General features: G+C 43.2%; 1 protein-coding gene across 3 annotated transcripts in view; it reads right to left on the reverse strand.

The window, feature by feature from the left end:
• LOC115809371 (Kv channel-interacting protein 2) overlaps window positions 1-27,461 on the reverse strand; it is a 113,796-nt gene that overhangs the window by 35,987 nt on the left and 50,348 nt on the right. The window contains exon 1 of one of the 3 annotated variants that reach the window (XM_030770980.1): window positions 25,987-26,074. The exons of the other annotated variants lie outside the window; for them this stretch is intronic. Within the exon in view, the coding sequence (XP_030626840.1) occupies window positions 25,987-26,074 (88 nt within the window). Of the gene's footprint in view, window positions 1-25,986; window positions 26,075-27,461 lie in introns of those variants that run through there. 3 annotated transcript variants of the gene reach the window in all.

The raw sequence follows: 27,461 nt of genomic DNA on the forward strand, positions 1-27,461 counted from the left end.
TCAGGGGTGTAGAGGATTGACACTGGTTGCCAGGGTCGAAGGAACGCCAGCGCGTTTGTTTCTTGAGGTCGGTCGTTATAACTTAATCAAAGACCTCTTTAAAACCCTCCGCTACAGTTTCATTGACCACCACGTCTCCAACTCAGAGAGCACACTGTAGATTTTAAACACGTAGAAGCCTACTTAGCTTCTAGAAATTTCCTCTCTTGCTGTACATTAGTAGGAAGATAAAAGTATTATGCATTTCTGGAAAGTCCCACCCTGTAAGGATAATACAACAGAGAATCCATTCCAGTCATCTCTGAAAGAGCCCCCTTCACATTAAATTCATTCAATAGAAAGGCAGAAATGTGATTTCCTCTTTAACTTTCCTGCAGTGTAAGCTAAGTGGCCGTTTGGCTCAGATGAAATGGAATTTCTGACAGGTCAGATATAACTGCCCAGTGCTCATTACAAATACATTTACTGCAGCTTGGTGATAAAAGCACTCCTATGTCATCATTAGTCTTAATTCTCTGGGACTGCCTGACTACCACTGATAGCATTAATGACTCCTCTCAAAACACACAATCGGTACACAGGTCAGTCCTTTCTATCTATCTATCTATCTATCTATCTATCTATCTATCTATCTATCTATCTATCTATCTATCTATCTATCTATCTATCTATCTATCTATCTATCTATCTATCTATCTGTCTGTCTGTCTGTCTGTCTGTCTGTCTAGTGATCGATCAGTCATAGATAGATAGATAGAATGTTATAAATAGTGTTATGCATATTGATACAGATAACTAACAAAATCATACTTAAAGGTCAGGATCAGGACACATCAAAAATCACTTAACAAATTAGGAGAAAATCTGTATAACACTTTCCTTTCCATTCAAACTCAATTAACACTGCAACCAGACACTTACTAGAAATTAAATTAGTGACTGCTATCCTGCTCTCTCTCTCTCTCTCTCTCTCTCTCTCTCTCTCTCTGTTTTACTCCCTCCATCTCTTGTATCACGACCACCTCATCAGTCTTCTTTTTTTATGAACTTAATCGAATCCATCCATTACAGAGTTGACCCAGCTTCGCACACCCTCATCTGGGAAGTGCTCATTCTCCGTTACAGAAAAACTGTTACCCCCCCCCCCCCCTTTCTCTTTCTCTGTCTCTTTTTCTCTCACTCTGAAGGCAGTGAGAAGGTAGGGAGCATGGCAGTGCTGGTCACACACCAGGCCTGCTTATGGAAATACACTCAGACAAGTCCAGTCATACCCAGGGACAGCTGTGTATGAGGAAATGCTCGTGTTTTGGCCACATTTCTGCAAGCATGAATATTTTATGTCCTGCATAGACAAAAATATAGGGCTAATGTGAAATAGTCGCACAAAATAACACACACGCACACACACACACACACACACACACACACTCACACACACACACACACACAAAAGCTATGTCAGATAATACAAAATTATCTACATTGCTCTCTTTCTGGCAGTAACACTTGTCACATTGATTTAAGATGACCTAGCCTGTCATATCAAGATAACCACTATCTAATTACATTACACTTTTGAAAAAGGGCAAAATTAGGTCCAACATATCAAAAATGATCATATGAGTAACATTAATTAATAATTAAGTAATGTGAGACAGAGACGCTTTGTTTTGACAAGGCATCAATGAGCTGTAAAGCCTTTGGAAATTTCCTGCAGCAGTACAACACTGAAGACGGTGAAAAAGCACAAAAAAAGGTTAAAATATGCTTTTGTTTTTTTCATGAGACAGTAGAACACAAATCTCATCAAAAAATCAAGAGAGGGTCTCCATCTTCCTCTCCTTCCCAGTCCAATTCTCTCTCTCTTCAGCAGCTGCTCAGACAAACACAGAGTATTGATGATGTGTCACTGGTTAAGCGGGGGAAAGAATGAGAGGAACAGAGAGGGCAGCTGAGGAGAGGAAAAAACACAACCAAAGAACAAAAAAAACCAAACAAAAAAAAAAGAAAAGAGAAGATGTCTTTCCTTTTAGCTCTGAGAATCAAGATACACAGAATAATGCTGAGATTTGCCAGCTGAGAGATGAGGAGAGGAATCGCAGTCCTGCAGGCGAATTTTTCACCTTCTTCTGACTGTCACCATGTAACAGGGGTCACCGTCATGGCCTCACAGCCCAGCCAGCTCCCACACTCCCCGTTTTTAATCAAGACAAATGCCCAGACCCAGAGAGTGCTGATGAGAGCTCAGACCCACTGACACAGAATTGTAATGTGTCTCCACATAGACACTCTGGTCATCTTTGATCACTGTTGGTGGAGAGGTCAAGGCGCTATGGAAACGAGCACAAAGGTCAGACACGTAGCAGACAGCCACTTCTCTCAATCTGCTCTGAAACACTGCAAGTAATTGCGACAGGAGCAAAGCAAACAGGTTTTGCCCCTTGCACCTCGCAGTGAAGACTGAGTGAGTCTCCCGTCTCTGAGAGTTCATAACTGCACTCACACACAACTTCACCAGAATGTTCTAGAAAAAAAAAAAAAAACCTATACACCATAGATTTGGTCGGGTGAGTTACAAGCGTAACCACACCAAGGATGAAAGATGAATGTACGTAATTCAATTCCACGTTCAATTAATTCATTTTATTCCAAAAGGCACGGACATGCTGCGCAAACATTCCTATAAATGTCACTGACGACAAAAACGAGCTCTCACTTCTCACAGACAAACCCAGCTTCACCCAAGACCATCAGAACAACCAGAAATCCTCACACTTTTCTCTGCAGTGGCTGAAGACTAGGGTTGGTCAATGTCTATCGAATTGACATATGATGATGTCTACAGCAAAACATTGCAATGGACAATGACATTGGTGCAGCGGCGATCTTAGACTCTGGGGGGCCCCGGGCTAAGAAGCCAATCAAGGCACCCCAGTTTCCTCAGTCTGTGTATAACATAATACACATAACTGCATTAATTTACCTTTATGTACTTATTTTATTATGCATTAATTTACGTTCATGTGCTTATTTGCACTGCTTTATTCATTGTTCTCAGAATTGTTCTTTGTTTTCTTATTTGGGGAGTTTTGTTTTGCACTTTAGGGCCACCTTAGTTAACCGTATGTGTACCAAATACATCGACATGTCCCTACGGTCCCTACCAAGTTCTGCGTTCTGTGTTGGCCGGGGGGGTTGGGGGTCATGATGCTGTGCTCAACGTCATGACGACTGGCCGTCCATCGGCAATGGCGATGGATGATGGCATCGTCCACTGGCCTAACCCTACCGAAGACTAATCCTTTCAAAGTGGAGAGGCCAGACAAACACAATGGAGAGTCCAATAAGACTGCTATCTAGCCATCTGGTTATTATTTGGAACAAAGGTTATACACTGTGATGGACTGGCGACCTGTCCAGGGTGTTTCCCCGCCTTTCGCCCAATGAATACTGGGATAGGCTCCAGCACCCACCGACTCCAATTAGGATAAGCGGCTTAGATGAGTGAGCGAGAGAGAAACGTTATACATTTCAGAACAGTAGAAGAGAGTCCAGTTGTCTGTCCTTCGCATAAAACCAGCATATCCAACAGCCTGGACTTCATGGTGGATAGCTCAGAGGTTGGAACTGTTGCCTCACAGCAAGAAGGCCCATGTTCGAGTCCCAGCTGTCCCAGGTCCATTCTGTGTGGAGTCTGCATGTTCTCCTCGTGTTTGCGTGTGTTTCCTCCAGGCACTCCAGTCTCTTCCCACCACAAAGTGCTCCTGTCAGTAACCCAGAGTTGGTCCCTGGGCACCGGTGGCGGTGACTGCCCACTGCCCCCACACTCAGTGTGTGTGTGTGTGTGTGTGTGTGCTCACTGCTCTAGTGTGTGTGTGCTCACAGGTGTTAGGATGGGTTAAATGCAGAGGCTGCATTTTACTGCTCACTGCTCTGTGTGTGTGCGTGACAAAGTACCTCTTCTACTTCTGCCTCTCTCAGTTGCCTCTGTCTTCCTCTTTCAAGTTCAGTCAGACGCTAACTGCTCATCTGAACTATGTTTCCATCGTACCTTTTTTCTAAATTACTCTCTCAGTTAACCAGGCATGGCATGGTATTTTTGGAAACTGGGTCTTTATACACATACATATACATATATATATATATATACATATATATATGCACACATTATAAACACTCCCGACCCACATGCATCCATCACTAGACATAAAACTACCACCTGGAGCTCTGTGTTTCATAATGCCTCTGAAAAAAAATCTCCACAGTTATTTACAGATAATTCAGAAAGACATTTTCTACAGGCTAACCTTTCACTCAGTTTAACAAACACTACAGGGAAAACAGCAGTTTTAGACGTTACATTATTTTTAGATTTGTACGAGGGGAAAACAGTACAGTTATCTATCATTTCTTTTCATTGTGAGGCAAAGATAGCACAGTGAAAAAGAGAGTTTTTAAAAAAATAGAGCAGCATAAGGAGAGTAAAGCAAGGGTAGATCAAAGGTTGTTTGAGGGATCTTTGTGTACATCTCATTCATTTTATGTTGTGATACATTTTATAAAGTTAACAAAAAACATTGGGTGTGGTTTCAGCTCTATATATCTAACAATTTGTACCACATTGTAGGGTTTTTTGTGATAAAAGCTGTAGCTGTAAAGATGTAAAAAACTATTGCTAAAACGACTGACGAAAAAAAAGGACTAAAATACAGAATAGTTTATGCTATCCCATCAGCCTAACCTGCATGGCTGGGTGTGCAAGGAAGGGAGAGAGAAAAAAACCTAGACAGACATCAGATTCACTAACACTGTCAGTTATCACTCAGTCTTTACCAGTCTTCAGTCTGGACTGAAACTTGAGAGAGAGAGAGAGAGAGAGAGAGAGAGAGAGAGAGAGAGAGAGAACGAGAGGGAGAGAGAGAGAGAGAGAGAGAGAACGAGAGGGAGAGAGAGAGAGAGTTAAAAAGAGAGAGAGAGAGAGAGACTAACTGGCATAAAGTGTGCTCAACTGTGTAAGAAAAACAAAAACAACAAAAAAAGACTTTTGTGTGAGATCCAGTACGATTAGCCATATGGACAAACAGAAAAAAGCCTTCTACCCCACACATCCCAGAATGCCCCGCAGTCAAACATTCAGAGAATGAAGAGATGGAGATTGACCGTAAGCATCAGAACTGACAAATATTTTCCCTTACACATGCTCTCCAGTGTTCTCCCGCAGAAAAAGTGAAAACAGTGTTCAGTTGTCCTCTCATTAAGACCCAGTGTATTGCTCTCTTAGTGTAGACCCTTTGTATGATTGTTCCAGGTATACAGAGGTGTTTGATTTCCTTGCTGTAATCTACTCCAACTGTAATTCTACAGTAGCGGCAGTAGCAGAGCAAATGTTTATTGAGCACCTGTCTGTGAGATGAGGACCCCTAGTGGACAGAGGGAGCACACAAAGTGCAAAACTTCTGAATGAACATCTAGAAACCAGCAGCAATTTTCTGTGAAAAGTATCGATGGTGAGTAACCAAAAACAGTCCATCAGAGTGTAGCTGGAGACTGTAACTTTTATCAGTTACAGGCACTTATAAAAGGTTACAAAGCAAACAAAAAGTTACATGAAAAAAATTCCCTAATCACTTCTCATGTCTAAATGGTCTCTCACTTTGGAAAATGAATCAGTGTGGGCTTAACAGCAGGTCACATATTCTACCCAGAGCAGACAGACAGATGGAGTGAGTGTACCAATTCTGTGTGTGTATCTAACAAGGCAAACATTTCCATATGAGAGTTTCACTCATAAGGTAAAGTAATATACGCATGTATTGCATACCATCTGACACTGTGATACAAACTGATAAAAACAGAATAAACAACATCCATGGGAAAGGAGAACATGGTAAGAGATGAACCTGACCCCCAGTGAAGTGGACACTGACTCACCCTTTCCAAAGAGCCAGTAGGAGAGAGGGAAGAGCGTAAGGATGAGCAGAGCATATAATCCTTCCAGACTCTCCTGCTCAAGATAGCCAGACCCCAGCCCGTCCATGCCATCCTGCGGAGAGTGCTTCTTTACTCCCGTCCGATCCATTTCCATGTACATCCGCCTGTTGTGTGTGTGTGTGTGTGTGTGTGTGTGTGTGTATGCTCATTAAAACGGAACAAAATTGTTCCAAAATGTGCCACCTCCATGACCCATATAAATAAAATTAACCACACACACACACACACACACCACACCTTCCATGGAACATCGTCTGCTTTCCTCATGGCATGGAATCTCTTTGCTTTGACTACCGTGTGCCCCTCAGTCCATTGTTGGCCGTCCAACAAAAGCCTGTATAACTGAGTCCATTGTCTGCTTTGTGAAATAGCCATTAACAGTCTGAGCCACAGTGTTTGTTTTTGTGTCGCCTGTTTTGGCAGGAGACAAAGGGGGTGATGGCAGATAACTCTCTCTTGATAAGAATCCTCCTGTTTAAAACAAGAGTTTCCAAACACAGCTGGGCATTTGTTTTACAGCTTGTTACTGCTCATACAGTACCCATTTTTGGGAAGGGATGTTCCAAGCCTCCAGGCAATGAGCTCTAATTCTGTTTTATATGGGTAATCTGCTCACCTGTGCAGCTAGACATTATTGCTCACCTGTCAACACCACTGAAAACATCACGAACATTATAAAAAATTTATATATAAAACATGAATGTCAAAGTGAGATGGACCACACCAAAACACAAAAAATAAAGAAAGAAAGAGAGAGAGAGAGAGAGAGAGAGATAGAGAGAGAGAGAGAAAGAGAGAGAGAATCTCTAGAGTCTGAACAAAAGATGAAGGTTCCTCTGTTACTGATGCCCTGTCACTGGTTTTGTGCTGTGCAGTTTTCATCTCCACAAAGCCAAGGTCTGGGCAGAAAGAAACTTTCAACTCACCTAAAGCCCTGAGCTAACCCTCTCAAACACACACACACACACACACACACACACACACACACACGCTAGCGTCAATCATTAGCATCTCCCTACAGAAAACACTGCTTGCCTTGTGTTTCACTTTGATTCAAACAGAATTGACCAAGGCACAACCCACACACGGCACAAGAAAAGAAAACTTCCTCTGTCCTTGTATGAACTCCTGTTTGTGCCGTGCCCTTTCTCTCAGAAATATGACATTCAGAAATATAACAGTGGTTTCATCACGAAGCAGCATCCAAAGGCCCTCTAAGATAGTCTGTCATTCAGTACACGACACACAAGAGGGCAGTGTAGCCTTCACAAAGTCCAATACTCTGTGGGAAATTGTTGTTTTTTGTTTGTTTATTTATTAAAGTGAAGCTTTCAAAGATTAATGATAATTTAAAGTTGTCCGAATGTTCACTGACATTTTAGCTGTGCGGATTTTAAAATGGCAACATGATTGTGACATCATCAGAACCATTCCATTAGAATTTTAGACATGTGAACTGAACAGAGCCAATGAGAACACACCTCTTAAGACCAATATGCATTTACTTGTCTTTTACTTGGATAACTACAGCATGGAAGCCTTAAAACCTTAAATTAAGTGGGTAAACTTTTAAAGTTCTTGGCATAGATGTATGTGTGAGACAGAGAAGCAACAAAGTGAATGATCTCAGAGAAAAACTGAACAACGTGTCCTCAATAGGCTGACGCATTGAATCGACTCAGTGCATAGGGACTGCATGTAACAGGAGAGTGTATGTAAAGCATGTGTGTCCGCATTAGATGGTTAACCTTGAGTTGGGTCAGTGTGAGTGTGCATGTGTGTGTGTGTGTGTGTGTGTGTGTGTGTGTTTGTATGTGTGTGTTCGTGTGGTGTGCGTATGTGTTTGTGCAGGTGTGTGTGCACGTGTGGCTGTCTGTCTGTGTGTGTGTGTGTGTGTGTATGTGTGTGTGTGTGTGTGTGTGTGTGTGTGTGTTTGTGTGGTGTATATGTGTATGTGTATGTGTGTGTGTGTGTGCCCTTTGTTATACGATTGTTCATGAGATGAGCTCTGACAACAGGACACAAACAAAAAAAACTCTCTGAATACCAATGTGCATACACACACACAACACACACAAAAGATATGGAAAGAGAAAGAGAGAGAAAGACAGAGAGAGAGAGGGAAGATGAGTAGAAAAATAAAAAAAGGAGATATGTGACTGAGACAACACTGTGTGAATGTACTGAAAACTAATTAAAAACAAGACTAAACCTCTGGGCAGGAGGGGCGTAGGACATTACTCCTTTATGACAGCACACACACACACACACACACACACACACACACACGCATGCACGCACACACATTCAGAGTCTACCTTGGGACCAAAGTCAGCTGATGCTTTTAATTAGTTCACAGTGGAGGATTAGCACTATGAGCCTCTTGTTCTCAGCCTAGTGCTTATGATCAAATGAAATAGTCCACAGTAAAATCCATCAAGACTCACTCCAGGATTTTTCTCTCTGTTCAGGCATTACATCCATTTACAATCAGAATGTAGAGAGAACCACTGAGCCATTTGAAAAGTTCTGTCACAATGACCATATCAGTTTGATCCTTTTGACATTTAACTGTACAACTTTAGAGAAGTCAGAGTGTTGATTCCCTTTAATTTTCTACAGGGTGCTTTTCCAGAATCTCATTCAACCAAGTTGTGTTGCAGATTTCATTGTTAACAGGTATTCTCTGAATGAAAATCCCCTTTAGTCCTGCTCTAAACTGAATTTTTGTCCAGGAAACCATACCTAAATGTTTTACCAGCCTATCATCTTGCCCAGTCCGTTTAGATCCAGGCCTCGGGCCGGGAAACAAGCACAGGAAGAGGAGTTTCTACACATAGGCTCATAAGCTCCGTGTAAGAGGTGGAGCTTAAAGGAGACCCAGAGAGACCACATGGGGGTTGAGACTTAAGGAGAGCTGATGTGTGCGGCAGGCCATGAGAGTGTTGGAAATGAAAGAAGAGAGAGAGGGGTCAGGAAGAGTTGAGCAGAGACGTAGAGAGGAGAGGAAACAAGTGAACGCAGAGAATGATTAATGATAGCATCACTGAGGTCTGGATTAAGATGAATTAACTTATTCCCTGTGTGAATTCGCAAATACTCGCAGAGTACAGCAAAACAGAGTACATGTGTGATAGCAGAACCAGCGTGGAGACACACATCAACTTACTGGGCTCATACTGAGTTTCTCGAACCTTAATGATCTTTATCTGTGTCCCTCTCAACACCTCGGGAACTGCATGGTTATATTAGACTGTTTCTATCCAAAATCCCTTTAGGAGCCTTTTGTTTCTAAATGAAAGAGAGAGAGAGAGAGAGAGAGAGAGCAAGCATGTGTATGTATGTACTTATATGCGTGTGTGTGTGTGTGTGTGTGTGAGTTGTTGGCTCCTATTCTTCCAACATATACGAAGCTCGGTGCTTTTCTACCCTATTAGAGTTCAACCTCTAGCACCTCAGTCAGTCACTATAAGGTGCAGCCAGAAGACAGAGAGAGAGAGAGAGAGAGAGGAAGAGAGAGAGGGAGAATGAGAGGAGTGTGTGCATATGTATGTGTATGTGCATGTGACAGAAAGACTGAGAGAGAAAGTATGTGTGTGTATGGTGTGTGTGAGTGTGTGTGTGTGTGAAAGAGAGAGACAGAGAGAGACATGTGCTGATGTATGTCAGGTTTCTCAGATGAGTTTGCCTGTGTAGCTGGGCTTCATTAAGTGCTTAAACTGTTGTGTGTGTGTGTGCGTGTGCAAGCAGTAATGTACACAAAAGCTCTCTCACTCATCCTTCTCTTTATGAGGCAACTTCACAATTATGCTCAAAGGGCGTGAAAATGTTTTTCCACCAGACCATGTGTGTGCATGTGATTGTGCATGAACATGAATGTGAGAATGTTACAAAGAGAGAGAGAGAGAGAGAGAGGGGGGGGGGGATTAACATAGAGAGCACATCACAGGTTTGGTAATCTTTTCCATAGGCGGTATGAGGTTACATTAAGGATATTTTCTCCTTGTGGCAGATGAAAATGATCTCTGAGGATTAAGATAACTGAACACACTACATTACAAACCAACACAGACTCATTTTACGACTCACTGCTTTACTCCAATTCATTTTATAGCATTTTATCCCCACCAACGTGTTGAATAACTCATGTACTGAAATCCCAATATCGTGGTCCATCCATCTCATAATATATATATATTTTTTTTTTTACGTGAGACTCTCTCTGTCCTGTCGTTCATCACGTCACTGGGAGCCACAGGCAGGCATGTGGATGGTAAAATAAGCAGGTCCTGAGGGGCCCTCATACTTACTGGTTTCACAAGTCCTTTGACCTCGCTAGGAGAATTTATCCCATAGAGGTTACGTCCCTGAGGTAGTCTCTCAAAAATAAAAGGGAAAGGTGGATGGGGGTGGGTGGGGGTGTGGAAGGAAGACCAGATGACCTTGGATGTCTTCAAACAAGAGTAGAAAAAAGAGAGAGTGAGATAGAGGGGTGGGGGTGCTGGGGGTGGGGCTGTGATTCACTGTGACAATCAGCCGTTCCATTGTGCTCAGCACACAGGAGAGACCCGTTACCATGGACACAATGGAGACGCATCCATCCCCGTGGTGATGTGGTGGCAGCATGGCGTTGCCTCTCTCTCTGTCTCTTTCTTTCTCTCTCTCTCTCTCTCTCTGTGTATGTGTGTGTGTGCACCCATACATGTGTGCATGCGTGTGTGTGTGTGTGCATGTGTGTGCGTGTCTGTATAAATGGGTTTGCCCAGTTTTCATCAGCAGTACAATCCATCAGTGTTCAGCACTCAAAAACAAAGTTCAGTATGCACTTAACAGCCCAGCTCTAAAATGATAACTGTGTTTAACAGCCCCACTCTAAAATGATAACTGTGTTTAACAGCCCCTCCCCCATACAGTCATCCACAGGACAGCACAGATGGATAAACAGCTATTTGCAGCAGTGCCTGTTTGGGGAAAAAATAAAATAAAATAAAAAATAAAAAAAGATTGTTACTACTATTTGGTGCCACATGTTGTTAGAAAAATCACATGACTGCCTTTTAAACTATTAGATTTGCAACTATGCAAAAATCTAACCATACCTTATTCATGAGTACCAGCAACGTTTCAGTGATAGTGTGAGTAAACTTAGTAGGAACCACAGAGTCTTCCTCTCATGACCTGTTCCCTTATCAGACTGTGGTAGGGATGGTTATTTAATGGGTCAAAAACTTTGACCTGCCCATAAAACTGTCTCTATGATTTTGATAGCCACTGCATGGGTCACTCTAAAAGTACGTTAAGCCTGAGTGAGCTTGGCTTTCAGTAGTGGGAGTACCTTAAGCCTGAGGGGTTGTAGCCTTTACAGTAGGAGTACCTTAAACATGAGTGGGTGGGGCTTCTGCAGTGGGAGTGGTGTGAGTCAGACTGGGTGAGGCTTCCAGCAGTGGGAGTGGCGTGAGTCAGACTGGGTGGGGCTCCAGCAGTGCGAGTGGTGTGAGTCAAACTGGGTGGGGCTTCCAGCAGTGGGAGTGGCGTGAGTCTGACAAGGTGGGGTTCCAGCTGTGGGAGTGGCTTGGGCCTGACAGGGTGGGGTTTTCAGCACAGGACAGCAAGTTGCGAAAAATTCAAACAAAACTTGGTTTCAGTATCATCACTATATTTCATTTCTCTCCTCTCCTCTGATTATCTCCTCTTCTCTCATCTCCCTCCATCCTGCCTGTTTCCCTCCTTTCTTCATGCCAACCCCCCCCCTCATCTCTCTCCATCCTGCCCGTTTCCCTCCCTTCTTCATGCCCCCCCCCCGCCTCGTCTTTCTGTCATTTGGTACCTTCCATGTTCTCGGGCCCTTTGAGTGATTAAAGGTATTAGAAGATGAGTGTTATCTCGCTGTGTCTCTGCAGGTGGCAGGTCCATGTTTCTTTACTTTACACAACACATCCTCTGTAGGGAGAACAGCTAATGTCCTTTCCTTCTGCTGCTGGACCAGCCTAACGTCCTGTCCCTTCACTTCTAGGTTAATGAGAGCGAGCAAGGGATCGGTCTTTGAGTGACCTGAAGCCTTAATGACAGCGGCTGGTTATCGGGCAGGCTGGTGGAGCTGTTTGTCTGGCCTGTCGACGGGAGACGCTGTGAAAGACAGACTGCCAAGGCTGCTGACGTGCCGGAGAAGCAGTCACAATTACCTTCCTGGCATGGTCACTCCCGAGAGAGACCTATCAAACTCACAGCCATCGCCGAGCGCCACGCTGCTAAAAATAGCCGCGGCAGAATCAGGTTAGGCGCGGCGGACGCTGAGATAACTCCGCCGTGTCACCGACAGATCTCTGATACAAGAAGAGGAGTCCGACCTCTTGCTCTAGCCGCTGGTATAAGTAAGTGTGCCACATTATACTGGCACAGAGCAGGCACAATCATAATGCCCAGCAGGGGAGCTGGAAAATTAGACTGGTCATGCCCGCAAACTCAACTCCTGTAGTGGCTACATATGTACTGTCTCACCTGCCAGGATCACATTTCACTTTTTCACTCAGATCCTCTATTTTCTATAGCTGAGGACTTCTCATCTGAGTTATGAATTGATTCTTATGCTTTAGGGACAATACCAGTGTAATGTGTGTATGAATTCCTATAGCCTTTGTAACCTTCAGTGGTTTTATAGTGTGATGTATGTGTTAAAAAGCCAAACTGGCAAGGCAGAGCAAAACATTAGAGATTCAGCTGTCTGCCACTAAGTCACTGTATGGAATGGAGAAATAACCCACTGGCAATAATGACTTCATTCTTTTCTTCACAGCTCACTTCATACATGTCTTTCCAGAGCTCCCATTCTGACTCTTAATGATCCTTTTAAACTTTAACTCTTTTGAGGGGCAAATCAAAGCATGTGCGTAGTTAGTGAATCAGTTCCAGACTCTTGTCATATAGTTTAAATGAATGTACATACTCATGATTTCATTTTCGGTAGCCCTCTCTTGGGTGGTTTGCTCTATCTGAATGAAATCAGTGCTGAGTGAATGAAAGACAAGACAGTGGCCTCAGAAATGATGACATCTCTCATGGTCTGTGAAGGAACATGAAAGGACTGGAACCCCACTGAGAGATCGCTGACAATGTGAACACTGCGAGTGAACCACTCACAACCGAGAGGCCAGTCAAGTGGCACAGCAAAAGAGGAGAGGAGAGGAGAGGAGAGGAGAGGAGAGGAGAGGAGAGGAGAGGAGAGGAGAGGAGAGGAGAGGAGAGGAGAGGAGAGGAGAGGAGAGGAGAGGAGAGAGTCTAGCGTCTTCCTCACCGTCTGTCTCTTTGCCTTTTTAACACTTGTCTTTCAACAATCTATCTATCTATCTATCTATCTATCTATCTATCTATCTATCTATCTATCTATCTATCTATCTATCTATCTATCTATCTATCTATCTATCTATCTATCTGTCCAACCATCTATCTATCTATCTATCTATTCACTCCTCTCATTTTCTGAGCCCCATGTAACCTCACGTGACAATCATCCCCAGGTCTAATTATAACAGTCAATTCAAACAGATTGTAAACAACAAGCCTCACGCAAACAGCCTGCAAGAGACACTGACAACCTCCCACCACACGGTGAGACACACAGGACTGACAGCTTCTGGGAGGAGGCTCTCTACTGACTATGACAGCAGGGTAAAATATCCAGGATTATAACATCTTAATTATAATAGTGAGCTTGTGTACGGGGCTGTGTTTCTGTGGCACATGCAGTGATGTGAGAGTGAGATCTTGGTGACAGTCGAAACGGCACTGAGCTGACTTCTATTTTCCCTACATACAAAGCTCGGTTCTTTTCTACCCTATTAGAGTTCAACCTCTAACACTTCAGTCTGAAACATCAGGTGCAGCCAGAAGAGAGAGAGAGAGAGAGAGAGGGAGGGAGAGAGAGAGAGAGAGAGAGAGAGAGAGAGATAGAGAGAGCAAAGAGAAGAAAGACAACTATGAGAGACTATTCAAATACACAAAAAATGAAGTGTTATTCTGTAGGAGGAATGCCAAGGAACTGACATATAAAGTGTGACTGAATGATCAAGTGACTCAGTCCACCCACTCTCTCTCTCTCTCTTTCTCTCCCCCTCTCTCTCTGTCCCAATCCCCTATCCCTGCCTGTCTCACTCTGACATTCTCTGACTCTCTCTCACTCTACCTTTCTCTCTTTCAGTTTCTGCCTCTCTCTGTGTCCTTGTCCCTGTCTCTCGCTCTCTCTCTCTCTCTCTCTCCCTGTATGCTACGCTCTGTAGAGGTCACTGGCAGAGCTTCTCAAGGTCATTGTTGTGAAGGTCCTCTCTCTTTCTCATGGCTGACTGACTCATTAGAAGTGGCAGGCACCTCTCAGGGGGAAGCCTGGAACACTTTTAGTGTCTCTGACCACAATTTCCCCTAAATATGCCACTGTTGTGAATGTGTGTGTGTGTGTGTGTGTGTGTGTGTGTGTGTGTGTGTGTGTGTGTTTATGGGGCAGAGCTACGTGCCTCTGAAGGTCAGCTCTGTTTAGCTAAACTTGAAGTTTTACACATTTTCAACCTCAGCAACTCAATCCCATGGTGATAAAGAAAGTCACTCTCATTTAGAGTAGACTACCTGTTATCACCACGGGATTCTGTCAGCAATGCCCCTGCAAAAAAGGTTCAGAAATACCCCTAAGCTCATTCCATAATACACACACACACGCATGCACGCATACACAGACAGAGAGAGAGAGAAAGAGGGAGAGAGAGAGTGAAAGAGGGAGAGGGTCCATAAAAGGTCATTCCATTACAGTTCTGATCCAGGAGAGTCACTCATTTGTTCATTGGTTCTGACTGGTTGATCAAGCTATACTGTTTTATGTCTGCATTGTGATTGATCCATTCACCTCTAGGTAAATACACAGACAAAGACTCTCTCACACACACACACTCACACACACACACAGTAATCTGGGTGACAAATCAACAGTTGGGCAGTGGAGTTGAGTGCATTGGGAAATGAGAGTGTGAGTGGTAGAAAAAGGCCTGCAGGCATTTAATACCTCAGTCATATTTATTCACTTGCCTCTCATAAGCATGACACTGCATACAGCACAATACACAGTTCCTCTGAACCAGTTAGCATTTAATAAATACCATGCAGGCTCCAAAAGAAGAGATTACTGATAAATTAATAATTTAACAGAAAAATTACGACAAAGACTCTCTCCTCCTTTAAGCCAGGAGCTGGAGCCATTAACTGCAAATTGAAATTTCCTATTCACGGCCGAAGGTGCAAAGCTGTGCTCCGAGGTGGAGAAGGACTCACAGGCCCATTATCCGTCAGTGAAGAGAGAAATCGATAGCATGCGGTTCTGTACAGTTCTGTGTGCACTAGAGCAGCATGGTTCTATACAGTTCTGTGTGTACTAGAGCAGCGTGGTTCTATACAGTTCTGTGTGTATTACAGCAGTGTGGTTTTATACAGTTCTGTGTGTACTACAGCAGTGTGGTTTGGTACAGTTGTGTGTGTACTAGAGCGGTGAGGTTCTGTACAGTTCTGTGTGTACCAGAACAGTGTGGCAGGTTGTCTGTGTAATCTCAGTGGGAGTTGGAATAAATCCACCTTCCCTCTGTCTTATGTTCACACTCCATTCCGTCACACACAGACAATGACAGAGAGAGAGAGAGAGAGAGAGAGAGAGAGAGAGAGAACGGCTGTGGGTAAACAGACACAGAAATGGCAGGGCCTGTCCTAAAACAGCTCCAACCCTAGACAACTCTGAACCCTGTACATCTCTGTCTCTCTCTCTGTCTGTACAGGAGGGGGAGCGGACTGTGTCCTGGCTGAGGGAGGCTGTGTCCTGGCTGAGAGACCAGGCTGTGTCCTGGGTGAGAGACCAGGCTGTGTCCTGGGTGAGGGAGGCTGTGTCCTGGGTGAGAGACCAGGCTGTGTCCTGGGTGAGGGAGGCTGTGTCCTGGGTGAGGGAGGCTGTGTCCTGGCTGAGAGACCAGGCTGTGTCCTGGCTGAGAGACCAGGCTGTGTCCTGGGTGAGGGAGGCTGTGTCCTAGGTGAGAGAGGCCACAGTGAGTCTGGCTCCCTAGGGACTGTAATTACTCCCTGTGCTGATCAGGATGAAATAATGCTTACTGTGTAATGGGCTTTTATTTTTAAACACCAACAGCCACATCAGCACAGTAAGACTGGAGCTCATAAATAAAAAAAAATGTGCATGTGTGTGTGTGTGTGTGTGTGTGTGTGTAAGACAGAAAGAGAGGAACACACAGAGAGGAGAGTGTGGTTCTATCTGTGAGCTGTTTTCAGCACCATGGATAGCACAAAGCTTTAGCCACTCTCACTGTCAGCATGGGTGCCAACTGGTGTCACTCTGTGTGCTGAAAAACCGTTCTCTTCATCTTAAACACTTCACAAGCTACGCTGTTACCACAAACTGCCAATTACATCTCAGGAGCTCTGCATGGGGAAGGCTGAGGAAGACAGAACCAAAACCCTGAAAGGGCCTAAAGAGATTCACAGAGTGCCCGAAACAGACCTCTCTTAATACGGAAAATGACCTAATGTAGAAACAAATAAGTCCAGAGCAAACGTTTCACTGATTGGAATCAGACTGCTGTAGAATGATAAGAGCCAGGGAACCTTTTCTCCTCACCAAAGAGAGGTGGTGTAAAACTGTTCTTCAAATTTGACTGAATTCACTCACTCACTCACTATCTAAGCCGCTTCTCCTGATTAGGGTCGCGGGGGGTGCTGGAGCCTATCCCAGCGGTCATAGGGCGAAAGGCAGGCAAACATCCTGGACAGGTCGCCAGTCCATCGCAGGGCAGACACACAGACAAACACACTCACACACACAATCATACCTAGGGGCAATTTAGTGTCTCCAATTCACCTAACCTGCATGTCTTTGGACTGTGGGAGGAAACCGGAGCTCCCAGAGGAAACCCACGCAGACACGGGGAGAACATGCAAACTCCACACAGAAAGGACCCTGACCGCCCGGCCGGGAATCGAACCCGAGACCTTCTTGCTGCGCCACCTTGACTGAATTCAATTCAGATTAATCAAATCAATCAGGCTGTGCGTACATTCAGAACGTATTAGTATCAGATGTCAAAGAGAATAAGATAAGCCACTGAAAAGCCTATGGTTGGATCAGTCATGTTGTAACTAAGACTTGTACAGATCATATCAATTAATCTGGATTGTACATCAGGACCTCCTCTGCCCTCCTTTTAATTAACAGTTGACTCTGCCTTCTAAGAGTCCACACAGAGTGACGAAGTACAGTGAAGCACTCCCAACCAAACATCTCTCCTTCTCTCCCCTTCACTTCCTCATCCTCTCATCTGTTCCCCCTTCTATCTCCCCCCATCTCATTTTCTTCTGATCCCTCCCCAGGCAGACATCTGCTAATAGGAGGTTTATTTTTAGCAGGTGGGCAGAGGTGTAGGCCTCTATGATGGATGAAGGTGATGTTTTACACTTCTCTCTAAGTGGAAGATACAGTGAAAGAGAGAGAGAGAGAGAGAGAGAGTGTGAGATAGAGAGAGAGAGAGAGAGAGAGAGAGAGAGAGAGAGAGAGAGAGAGAGAGAGTGATGGTGGCTTGGTCAAGGACACACACTCTCTCTCTCTCACATGCACACATACACCTAGACACACACACACACACACGCACACGCAATCTCTACTACCCAAAAGCCTGCCACACTGCTGTCTTTTCCTGAGGATCATTAACATAACTACCAGACAGATAGAGGGTATGTTGTTCCTTACATGGGGAAAAAAGCATGTTTTCTGTTGGGAAATTAGAGAGCGATCCTTTCTTTGATAAAATACTCTCTCCTCAGTAGATCCTGTTCTCAGATCATTTGTAAAACTCTATGTTTGTTGAGTGTTCATGGCACAGTGGGGAGAACAACAGGCACATCTGCATATTTGAGTTTGAAGATGGTTGACTTGGTTTCCATGGGAACCATTACACATTCGTAGCCCCCCCCCCCTTTTATTCTGTGAAATCATTATTTTGAGGGGTAAGCTGACAGGCTTTCTGACAAGCATACAGAGGTGTTCAAACTTCCACAAACACAGCATATGTATGTTGTTACAGTCACTGGCTCCTCCTGAGTTTCATTCTTCTCTGCTAAAAACGTACAGCAGCTCAAGCCGGCAGCAGCTGGGGAGGGAGGGGGGGATGGAACACCGAGCTCAGTTAAGAAGAGTTTCCTTGGATGCTTTATCTCTCGGCCACAATGGCCAGAACAGAGAGAAAAATACGACAAACAGCAGAGGAGAACAATGAGAGCTCGTTTCACTTTCAGAGAAATGGAGAGAAGAAGAAACAGAGCAGTCTGACCCCACCGTGACCCTAGACACCCACTAAATAAGGGCCTGAGGCCAGGTATAGCCTTTCCAGAAGTGACCTGAGGGCCAAAGCAGCTCAGATCCTCCAAGTTAGAAATGCAGCGAAAAAAAAAAGAGAGACTGAGTCTCAGAAAACCTTCCCACTCAAGACCTCCACACGCTGAGGAACCAACAACTTGGGATTGGTTAGATACTCACAGGCTCTGGAACCTTCACCACACATCCCATAAAGATTAAACCTGCACATCCCATAAAGATTAAACCTACACAAACAAACAAACAAAGAACAAGGATCTGCACTGAAATATCGTTATCCGTAGTATCACTGCTGAGTGTACATCGCCCAAACATGCTCTTCAGTCCCAAATGTATAGCTTTAACCTGATGCAGTGTGTACGGTGGGTGCCTAGTGCTCATGTGTATAGCTTTAATTAAATACAGTGTGTACAGTATGGATAGACTGGCGACCTGTCCAGGGTGTTTCCCCACCTTTGGCTCAATGAATGCTGGGGATAGGCCTCAGCACCCTGCTGAGTGAGTGAGAGTGTACAGTGTGGTCTTGGCCTTCACATGTACGGCTTTAACTTGTATTGGGCAGAATGAGACGATGAATTATCAGTGTGACAGCTGGAGAAGTGTGACACCATTAGCACACAGTCTGTTCCAAACAAAGCCACACACACTTGGCCTGGTCTCTTGACCTGCCACAGCTAAAGCAGTTTATTTCATCTGAAGTCTGGAGGAGGGAAGATACCATTGATTTTCGATGAACACTAAAATATATAACCAACACAGAATTAAGACCTAAAGCTATTGTTTGAACATCTGCCTTTGAAGAGGTATACACTGAAATTCTCCTCATTAAAAACTCCATGAGCAGTTATCATACATCTTTTATTCAAGCCATTTTCTGTGTCTCTAAAATAAGATTATAAGGATAAGATTTGCAAAGCTACTGTTTTCCAGTGCTTTCTAAAAATACACTTGTGAATCTCATGAGTATTTTGAACTTTGCTCATCTGTCAGGTATTTATAGAAAAAGCTGATAGACTCAGTGAAGCTGGTGAGATGTGAGTAGCGCAAGTGAAAATTGGGAAATGTTGAAAAAACAAAACAAAAAAGAAGTTTAGGAAAAGCAATTAGCACCTAAATGCTTAACCGAGAATCTTCACATCCCACAGCCTTTAAATAAAACTCTGAGCATGTTTGTCTACTCTCTGTCACTATTCACACACACACATACACACACACACACACACACACGCACACGCACACACGCACACACGCACACACACGCACATGCACGCACACACACACACATGCACACGCACACAGACTATATTATTTTGAAATGATGCACATCATGTCAGAGAGCTGCATGTGAAATAGGAGTGTTGCATGAGAAATACTGCTCTCCCTCAAACAGTCTCTCTGTTTTAGGGTGAAAGGTTTTTTTTTTTTTATGTTTCCCTCTCAGAGCTCATTTGTCACCACACATTAGCTAGCATTACTGAGTCCTGTGATGCCAGCTCCACGGATGGTGTGGTAATCCAGAACCTTCTGTGCTCCATGCTGTAAATGGGCTGAATGAGGACAGAGGGCTAAAGTTAGAGAGTCAGATCTGTGCCCAGAAAAATTAGTGTCAGCCATCAGAGTGGATTTACACTCCCTCAAGTCAACACTGAGACTGAGTCTCATCAATTCAGCCAAATGACCCTGCATGAGGAAGAGCATACGCATTAAATAAATAAATCAATAAATAAATAAATAACAAAAAGAGTGGATTGTTTTTGACTGATTTGCCTCGTGGAAATAAACAGCTCCTGCACTCATTCTCTTCCCAATCATGCCACTGTAGTCATGCCAGAGCACTGTAATAAAGCCCTCCCCAATGCACACACACACACACACACACACACACACAAAACACCCCCGAAACTATCACTGTTCAGCTGGGCTGATCATGACACTTCATGTTTTATTCATACCTTTTATGGATGCTGCAAAAAATCTTTTAATTTAAAAACAACAGCAACAGAAAAAGGCATAACTGACTGGCTCCATTGGCAGGACTAAGTTTCTGAACCAAAACTCTGTTAGACTGTTGTTTAATTCAGATTTTTTCTGTTTCAGCAGACTAATGTAAAGGCAATGCCATGACATTAGTCTAACGTAAAGGCAAAGCAAATCCAGCTGTGAAAGCTTAATTCCAAAAAGTTGTATTTACACTGACGCCTACTATACCTGGAAATGATTTGACGATTATTAAACGGCATATAAATAGATAAACACAGTTTCCGTATCCATCGGCATAGAAATGTTTAACATTTTTCTCTTGTTTCGAATACATGATCATGAGCCAAGGATGCGATGTATAGAAAACGTGACCAATCAGAACATGAGTGTGGTGTACTCATATTTAAAACCAAGTAATGAGACAGCCTCACAGACTCTCAGCCCTGTTTCCATTCATAACCATTCCTTTACCTCCTGATCAGTGGAGGAATGCCACAGAACTGACGGGGATGGTCTATACCCTATCATAGTTCTCAGAGTGCAGCAGCCTCTCGTCTAATGTCATGCCCCACCTGTACGCACATGTAAACAGTCTGAAAAAAGGCTCTTGCCCAGGAAAACAAACAGAGAAACACTGAAATATGTCTAAAATACTGTCTTAAGCCAAGTCTTTCCTGAACTAAACTGTCAAACAATCCTCTAACCAAAAGAGAGCGTCAGATGTGTGTAGAGCAGATATACAAGCCAGAGCAGAAAAAAGCAATATAAGATGGTGAGGGACAGCATGGATGAAAACGGTTATTGGTATGCAAATATGTTTACACGCCATATGGACCTCGTAATCACCTGTTATTAATTAGAGATTAATGTGCTAATGGTAACGCTAATGAAGCTTTGTGACACCGTACTCCATTTGCTTTGGCAGAACGACAAAGCCATAACACATTACTCACGGTCGACAGAAAGTAAAATATATGACTTTCCCTCTGAAGCATGGCCAGACATAGGAGCAGGACACACACTCTGACTACTTCACCATGAAACTGAGCAACAATTTCCCAAACATGCATCACCCATGCTAATCTGTGAAGAACAGGTTCAACCACACACAAAATACAGTATAGTCTGAAAAACTGGTATAATACAATGGATCTGTTCATGATGATGGTGATGATGATGATGATGATGATGATGATGATGATGATGCTACTGCTGCTGCTGCTGCTTATGATGATGATGAATCTGATGATGATGATGATGATGATGATGATGATGATGATGGTGATGATGAAGAAGCTTTGACTGTGTCAAGACATTATTGTCAGGAATGGATGTTTGATGCTGGCTGACAGTTTGCATGTCAATAGCATAAGAGTGAAGACTGACTATAAACCAGTCATCCTCATTGTTAATAGCCTTTCACTGTTTCTCTAATGTTAGTCTAACGTTCAAGCTGAATCTCAACTTCATCCAATGCTTATCACAGAGGAGTTTATTAAAAAAAAGACTTTTCCTTCACAAGTCTGAGTAAAGGCAGCCTGAATGACAATATGAAACAGTTTTACCAAAGTGATCTAACCTAATTATGACTTTCTGATTTCCCCCACTTCTCACTATGAAAGAGAAAAATCAGGATCAGCAGTGAGGCTACAATGACTCTTCTTTAAAAAGAGGAGAGAAATTGTAAAAAGGGAACTTTTTACCAAAGTATTTCTACTTTGTTTTGAAAGGTTAGCTAGACAACACACATAACGCCCAGAGCATGGGTCACGGTTCTCCCCAGCTGAAACACACGACAGAAAGAAAATAAAATGAACTCTAATTACAGACCATGCCAAGGTGAGGGGAGTGGTTTTGCGGTAAATTTATTAGTTTGACCCCTATGGGTCAACCTTCAACATACACAAACACAAACACACACACACACACAAACACACACACACACACACACACACACACACACACACACACACGCACATACACACAGCAGCTCCACATGTTTTTGGTCCTCACAGACAAGAGTTATGTCTTAATTACTGTTTTTACTGACAAATCCGATTATCGCCAAGGATATTTATTTCTCCCTTACACCTGGGAGATTTCTGTGAAACTGTTTATTGTGAAAATGGTGTTGCTACCAGCTGAGTCAAATCCAAGACAGGTCTCGCATCACAGTGTGAAAGCCTGTTCTCACCAGACTGGGTTTCATTATTTTCGGCTTTTGACTATGTTTCAGACCTAGAATAAAAATCAAGGGATGAGTCTAGACAAGAAAAATACAAAGTATAAATAAATAAAATGGTAGTTTACCTAAGTTCTTCACATAACAGTGATGAAAACTGAGCCAGACAGTTGAGACTATGTCCCTGCTGGGTTTCTGAAGGTGCTTTAACTCCAGACTAAGTCCGGTGAATTTGTAGGGGGAAAAAAACAAGCAATCTCAAACAATTTCTTTGCATTTGGCTACAGCCAAGTACAGTCGATGGAAATTCAATTCAAACATTCATCTCTGAATTTCTAATTTTTTTCTTCCACAACATTTATGTAATCTTCTTCCATTAAATCTGTTTTCCTTCAACATACACAGAGCTACACGTTGGAACAACCAGAATTTCTGCTCTTATTTTTATTCTGCCTCTGTACTAAATTCATAGCCCTTCATCATATTTAGAAAGCAAACTCTGTTCCATGGAAAATGTGTTTGGGTCTTGTGTTCTTACTGTTACAGATACCTGCAGACCTGCTACTCAGTCACCATTTAACAGTGCAGTGTAAATTGGATTCACACTCAATGGTGTGAGTGTAACCAACACTCTTTGTCTGTCAGGGTGAGCTGATGTCATACCCACAGACACACAGTACAGAGCTGTGTCTCTTCCTTACTGAGGTTAGCTCTGTTTCATCTGTGACAGTGTGACATTTGTGACGTTCATTTGTGATTGTTTAATACTCAAACCTACTGCTCGCATTAGGGAAAGTAATTTTAAAAAAAATCGCTCCCACATTACATTCCCTGGGGATTTACAGGTTCATTTCACAACGCTGGACATTGTTAGAGAGCTTTTCACCATCACGTCTCTTCAGAAAAGCATAGCCCAGATCAGACATGCTCCGCCTCCTCTCTGCCCTTTACCTCAGACCTGGGATCTGCATGCCAAACACTAAACTACTACAGGAAAAACACCACGTCCGACCCCTGCAAGCAGACTCTGTGTTAGCGTGGCTGTCTAAGCTTTTCGAACTGTTTAGTGCTAACTTCTGGAGCCAAGTGTGGAGACTCTGGTAAATGACACATCTAACAGTGAAGAGGACCATGGCTCCATGTGATAGTTTTGAATGGTCTGTGGACGTGATACAATGAACTTCCTGTGGGGATGAACATTATGATCATATGAAATGGAACACTGTTTTTTCTCTCCACATTTCTCTGTTACTGTTCCTGTCTCTGTGTCATTAGTCTCTCTCTCTATCCCTCTCTCTCTCTTTCTCTGTTTTTCTGTTAGTGTTTCTCTCTGTGTGTTGCTGTGTTTGTAGCATTGCCTTTATGTTTTGCTCTGCGTGTTGCTCTGTAAATGTTTTTCTCTCCGTGTTGCTTGGTTTGTATTGTTGTCCCTGTGTTGCTGTCTCACTGTATTTCTCTTAGCATCTCCCTCTCTCTCTGTTATTCTATGTGTGTTTTTCTGTGTGTTTCTGTGTTAGTGTTTCACAGTTGGTGCCTTTCTCTCTTTGTTGCTCTGCTCATGTGGCATTGTCTTTGTGTAGTATTTCTCTCTCTTTGTGGTGTTGTCTCTGTGAAGTCTGGTGAATCTTTCTGTCTCTTGTGAGAAACCCTGTTTAGCCCTGAAGAGCCACAGGACACCTTCAGAGGAGATACAAGGTCAAGCACATAGCGTTCCAGTCAAACACAGAGAGAGAGAGATAACAGAAATATAATCTGTGGACACACTGTGCTACATCGTATTAAGAAGGCAGTTCAGATTCAGAGCAGGAAATATAAGAAAGAGTTCACTCACACATTAATTACACATTAAATGGTAAGCGTGAATATGTAAATAACAGAATATCAGCGAGAAAGAGAAAGAGACAGCAATTGATACCACTAATATCTTATTTTGTTCAAAGCACAAAGGAACAAAAGCATCTCGGACTGAAATGACCACAAGTTAAACATCATGACAGAGAGGCCCTAATGAAATCACTCTTTTGTATAGCCACAGCAAGTCTCCATTCTCAAAAGGCCAGGCTAGCATTGACTTCACAGAGTGGAGAAGCAGGAGAGCCGTATCCATGGCAACTGTCGGGAGGGTAAACTTCAAGTGTATACTCCCATTCTCTGCCCCCCATCCCTTCTTCTTTTTTTTTCTGTTGTTTTTTTTTTTAAATAATAATTTGGTTGTTTTTAGGTGCAGGAGTTCAAACATGCTGATGGATTTCTAGGGCTTTCTCGTACAATGGTTGTACGTTGTACTGCTTGTACACTGTACAACATCACAGTGTACATTAATATTTATCAAGGTCATTTTCACCTTTCCACTCAAAACTAGAGAGGCTGAGAGAAATTTCAGGATTACAGATATTTTTCTGAAAATTTAAAGGAAGCACCATTCAGTTTAAAAAAAAAAAAATATATATATATATATATATATATATATATATATATATATATTACTGTATATTTTTGTGTAAAAAATAAGAGGAAGTGACATCACACTAACCAGCTTGCTTGAATGAATCATCGCGTACGACAATATTTAATTTCAGGATTATTTGAACTATATCACCTATGAAAACAAATGCTTTTAAAGAGTCACACTGAAGGAGTGTGCCAATAATTGAAAATGGGATAGAAAAGATACAGTTTCAACATCTTTCTAACTTTCTGTTCTCTTAAACACAGATTGAATTTTTAAAGATTTAAGACTACAGTTCAGTACCTGAGAAATGAACAGATTTGATGACTTCAGTACAGACACCGTGTTACTGTCTTATTTAACAGTCAAGGAAAAGCAGGAATCTAACACACAGGTACAGTGACTTGTCATACTCAGACTGACTGATGAAAATTGCTCCTATATGAACAACTGCCTTTTTATGCTGATCCTATCCACATGACAAATATCACAAGACGTGAGCTTGTTAACGTAACCATTACATCCACGGTTCAGTTTATTTCATTTCCGTACATCACAGGCACTGCCCTGTAGAACCCATAACAGGTCACAATGAAGTCTTCTCTCAACGTCTGTGGGAATGGCTGGACTTTCCACATAGAAATTAGATTCCATTATGAAGAACTCTAACTCAACCGCTTTCCTTTCACCAGAAAACCACCTGCAGAAATTAAACCACACAGGCAATGCCACACCTCTCCCCAACAGGTTGGGGTCATTTCAAAAGAAACAAAGCCTCCCTGACCCCTCTTCTCCTCTCCTCTCTGCTCCCAAACAGCAGGGGACTACATTACATCACGCTTCAAAAACTTTGAACTGCAATCAGAGAATGTTCTGGAGCTCCTTTTCTCTTACAAGAGGAGCCATTGTCTGGTCTTCTCCTTGTTAATGCCACGTGGCTGGTCCGAAGCAGCCCGGTTCTGGGGAAGGTTCTTAGGGGCTTACCTTGGGTCAGAGTGCCGGTGAGGAATCTGTAGAAGTAGCGAGCAACTTTGGTCAGCTGCCTTTTGCACCTCTTCCTGCATTGGCTCATCTTGACGGAGCTGTATCAGCCTGTTTCCCCTGGACCAGTGACTGAGGAAAGAAGCGTGAAGGAAGCTTGACTGCTGCTATACCTCTTTCCTTCTCGTCTCTTGTCCTTTTTTTCCACTCTCCTCTATCACACTCTCTCTGTCTCCCTCCCTCTCTTTCTCTCTCTGTCTCTCTCTCTCTCTTCCTCTCTCTCTTTTCCTCTCAATCCTGTCCTCAGACGTTCCTTCGCTCCACCTGTGGGGCGCTGGCTGTCAATCACAGGTGTGGCCCCGCCTCCTTCTCTTGCTCTGTTACAGAAGGCTTTCACAGACTCTGCTGGAAACTGGCATAAACGATGAGTAAACTCAGGTCTGCGACCATGACTCTCTCTGACTAACGCGAGGGATTTCTCTTCAGCTGCTCCACTGTTTTTTTATTTTTCTTCTTTTCTTTCTTTCCCCCTCTTCTTCTTTTCAAAGCACACTGCCTCTGAGGGGAGTGGATGGGTTTGCTCTCGCTGTTCGCCAGGAGAAAGGTAAATATAGTGTTTAGGGAAAACAAGTCAAACAAAGCAATTAGCGCAAATGTTTTCTCTCAGGCATGTAAGATTGTCCTCCAGGGAGCAGAGACACAGGATGTTGGCTCAGAGTCTGTCTCTGCTGGAGCTGAGAGGGAACAGGGTGTGGGAGGGGTGAAATGTCTCCAAACCCGGCGCTCAAGATGAGAGACAGCAAGCTCACCTCAGCAGGACTCAAAATCAGAAGAAAAAAAAAACAATTTCAGCGGCACCCTCAGACTGACACACTTCTCTATCTTCTTCACAGGAAAAAAACAAAACAAAACCTAGTTAAAGTTTCAGGCTGTTTTTTTGCCACTTCCAGGAAAAAGGAAAAAAAAAATCAAGATTAGTCATCAAAAGGGTCCAAATTAGGCACCAAAAACCATCAGAGTATGACACAATAAATAGAGAATGAGACACCTGGTTAATAAATCAAGAAAAGAAAAAATATGTACACAATAAAGAGTATCCTGAGAGCAGTACCAGTTGTGCAGAGAGAGACAGAGAGATAGATAGAGCAGTCAGTCAGTGCTGATGTGTGAGTCTTCAGCGTCAGTGAGGATCAGTTAAAAAAAGGTGTTGGTCTGCTTCTCTCTGTCTTCTCTTTTCTTCAGGTGTCAGTCACTCACAACAAACACCTCATTCAGCTCTGCATACACCAGTAGACCACTGAAGCTCCAAATCAGTTCTGACCCCAGTCACGCACACACTGGCTGTTACACTGGAAGCAGTTTACCAGTAGAGGGAGAGAGAGGAAAAAAACTGCACTTATTCACACTGTTTTTCTAATACTCTCTCTCTTCATTTGCTTTGCTTTCTATTTATCCCTGCTTACAGCATGTGCTCGCTC

This window comes from Chanos chanos, chromosome 4 (genome assembly GCF_902362185.1).
Source record: "Chanos chanos chromosome 4, fChaCha1.1, whole genome shotgun sequence".
NCBI lineage: Eukaryota > Metazoa > Chordata > Actinopteri > Gonorynchiformes > Chanidae > Chanos > Chanos chanos.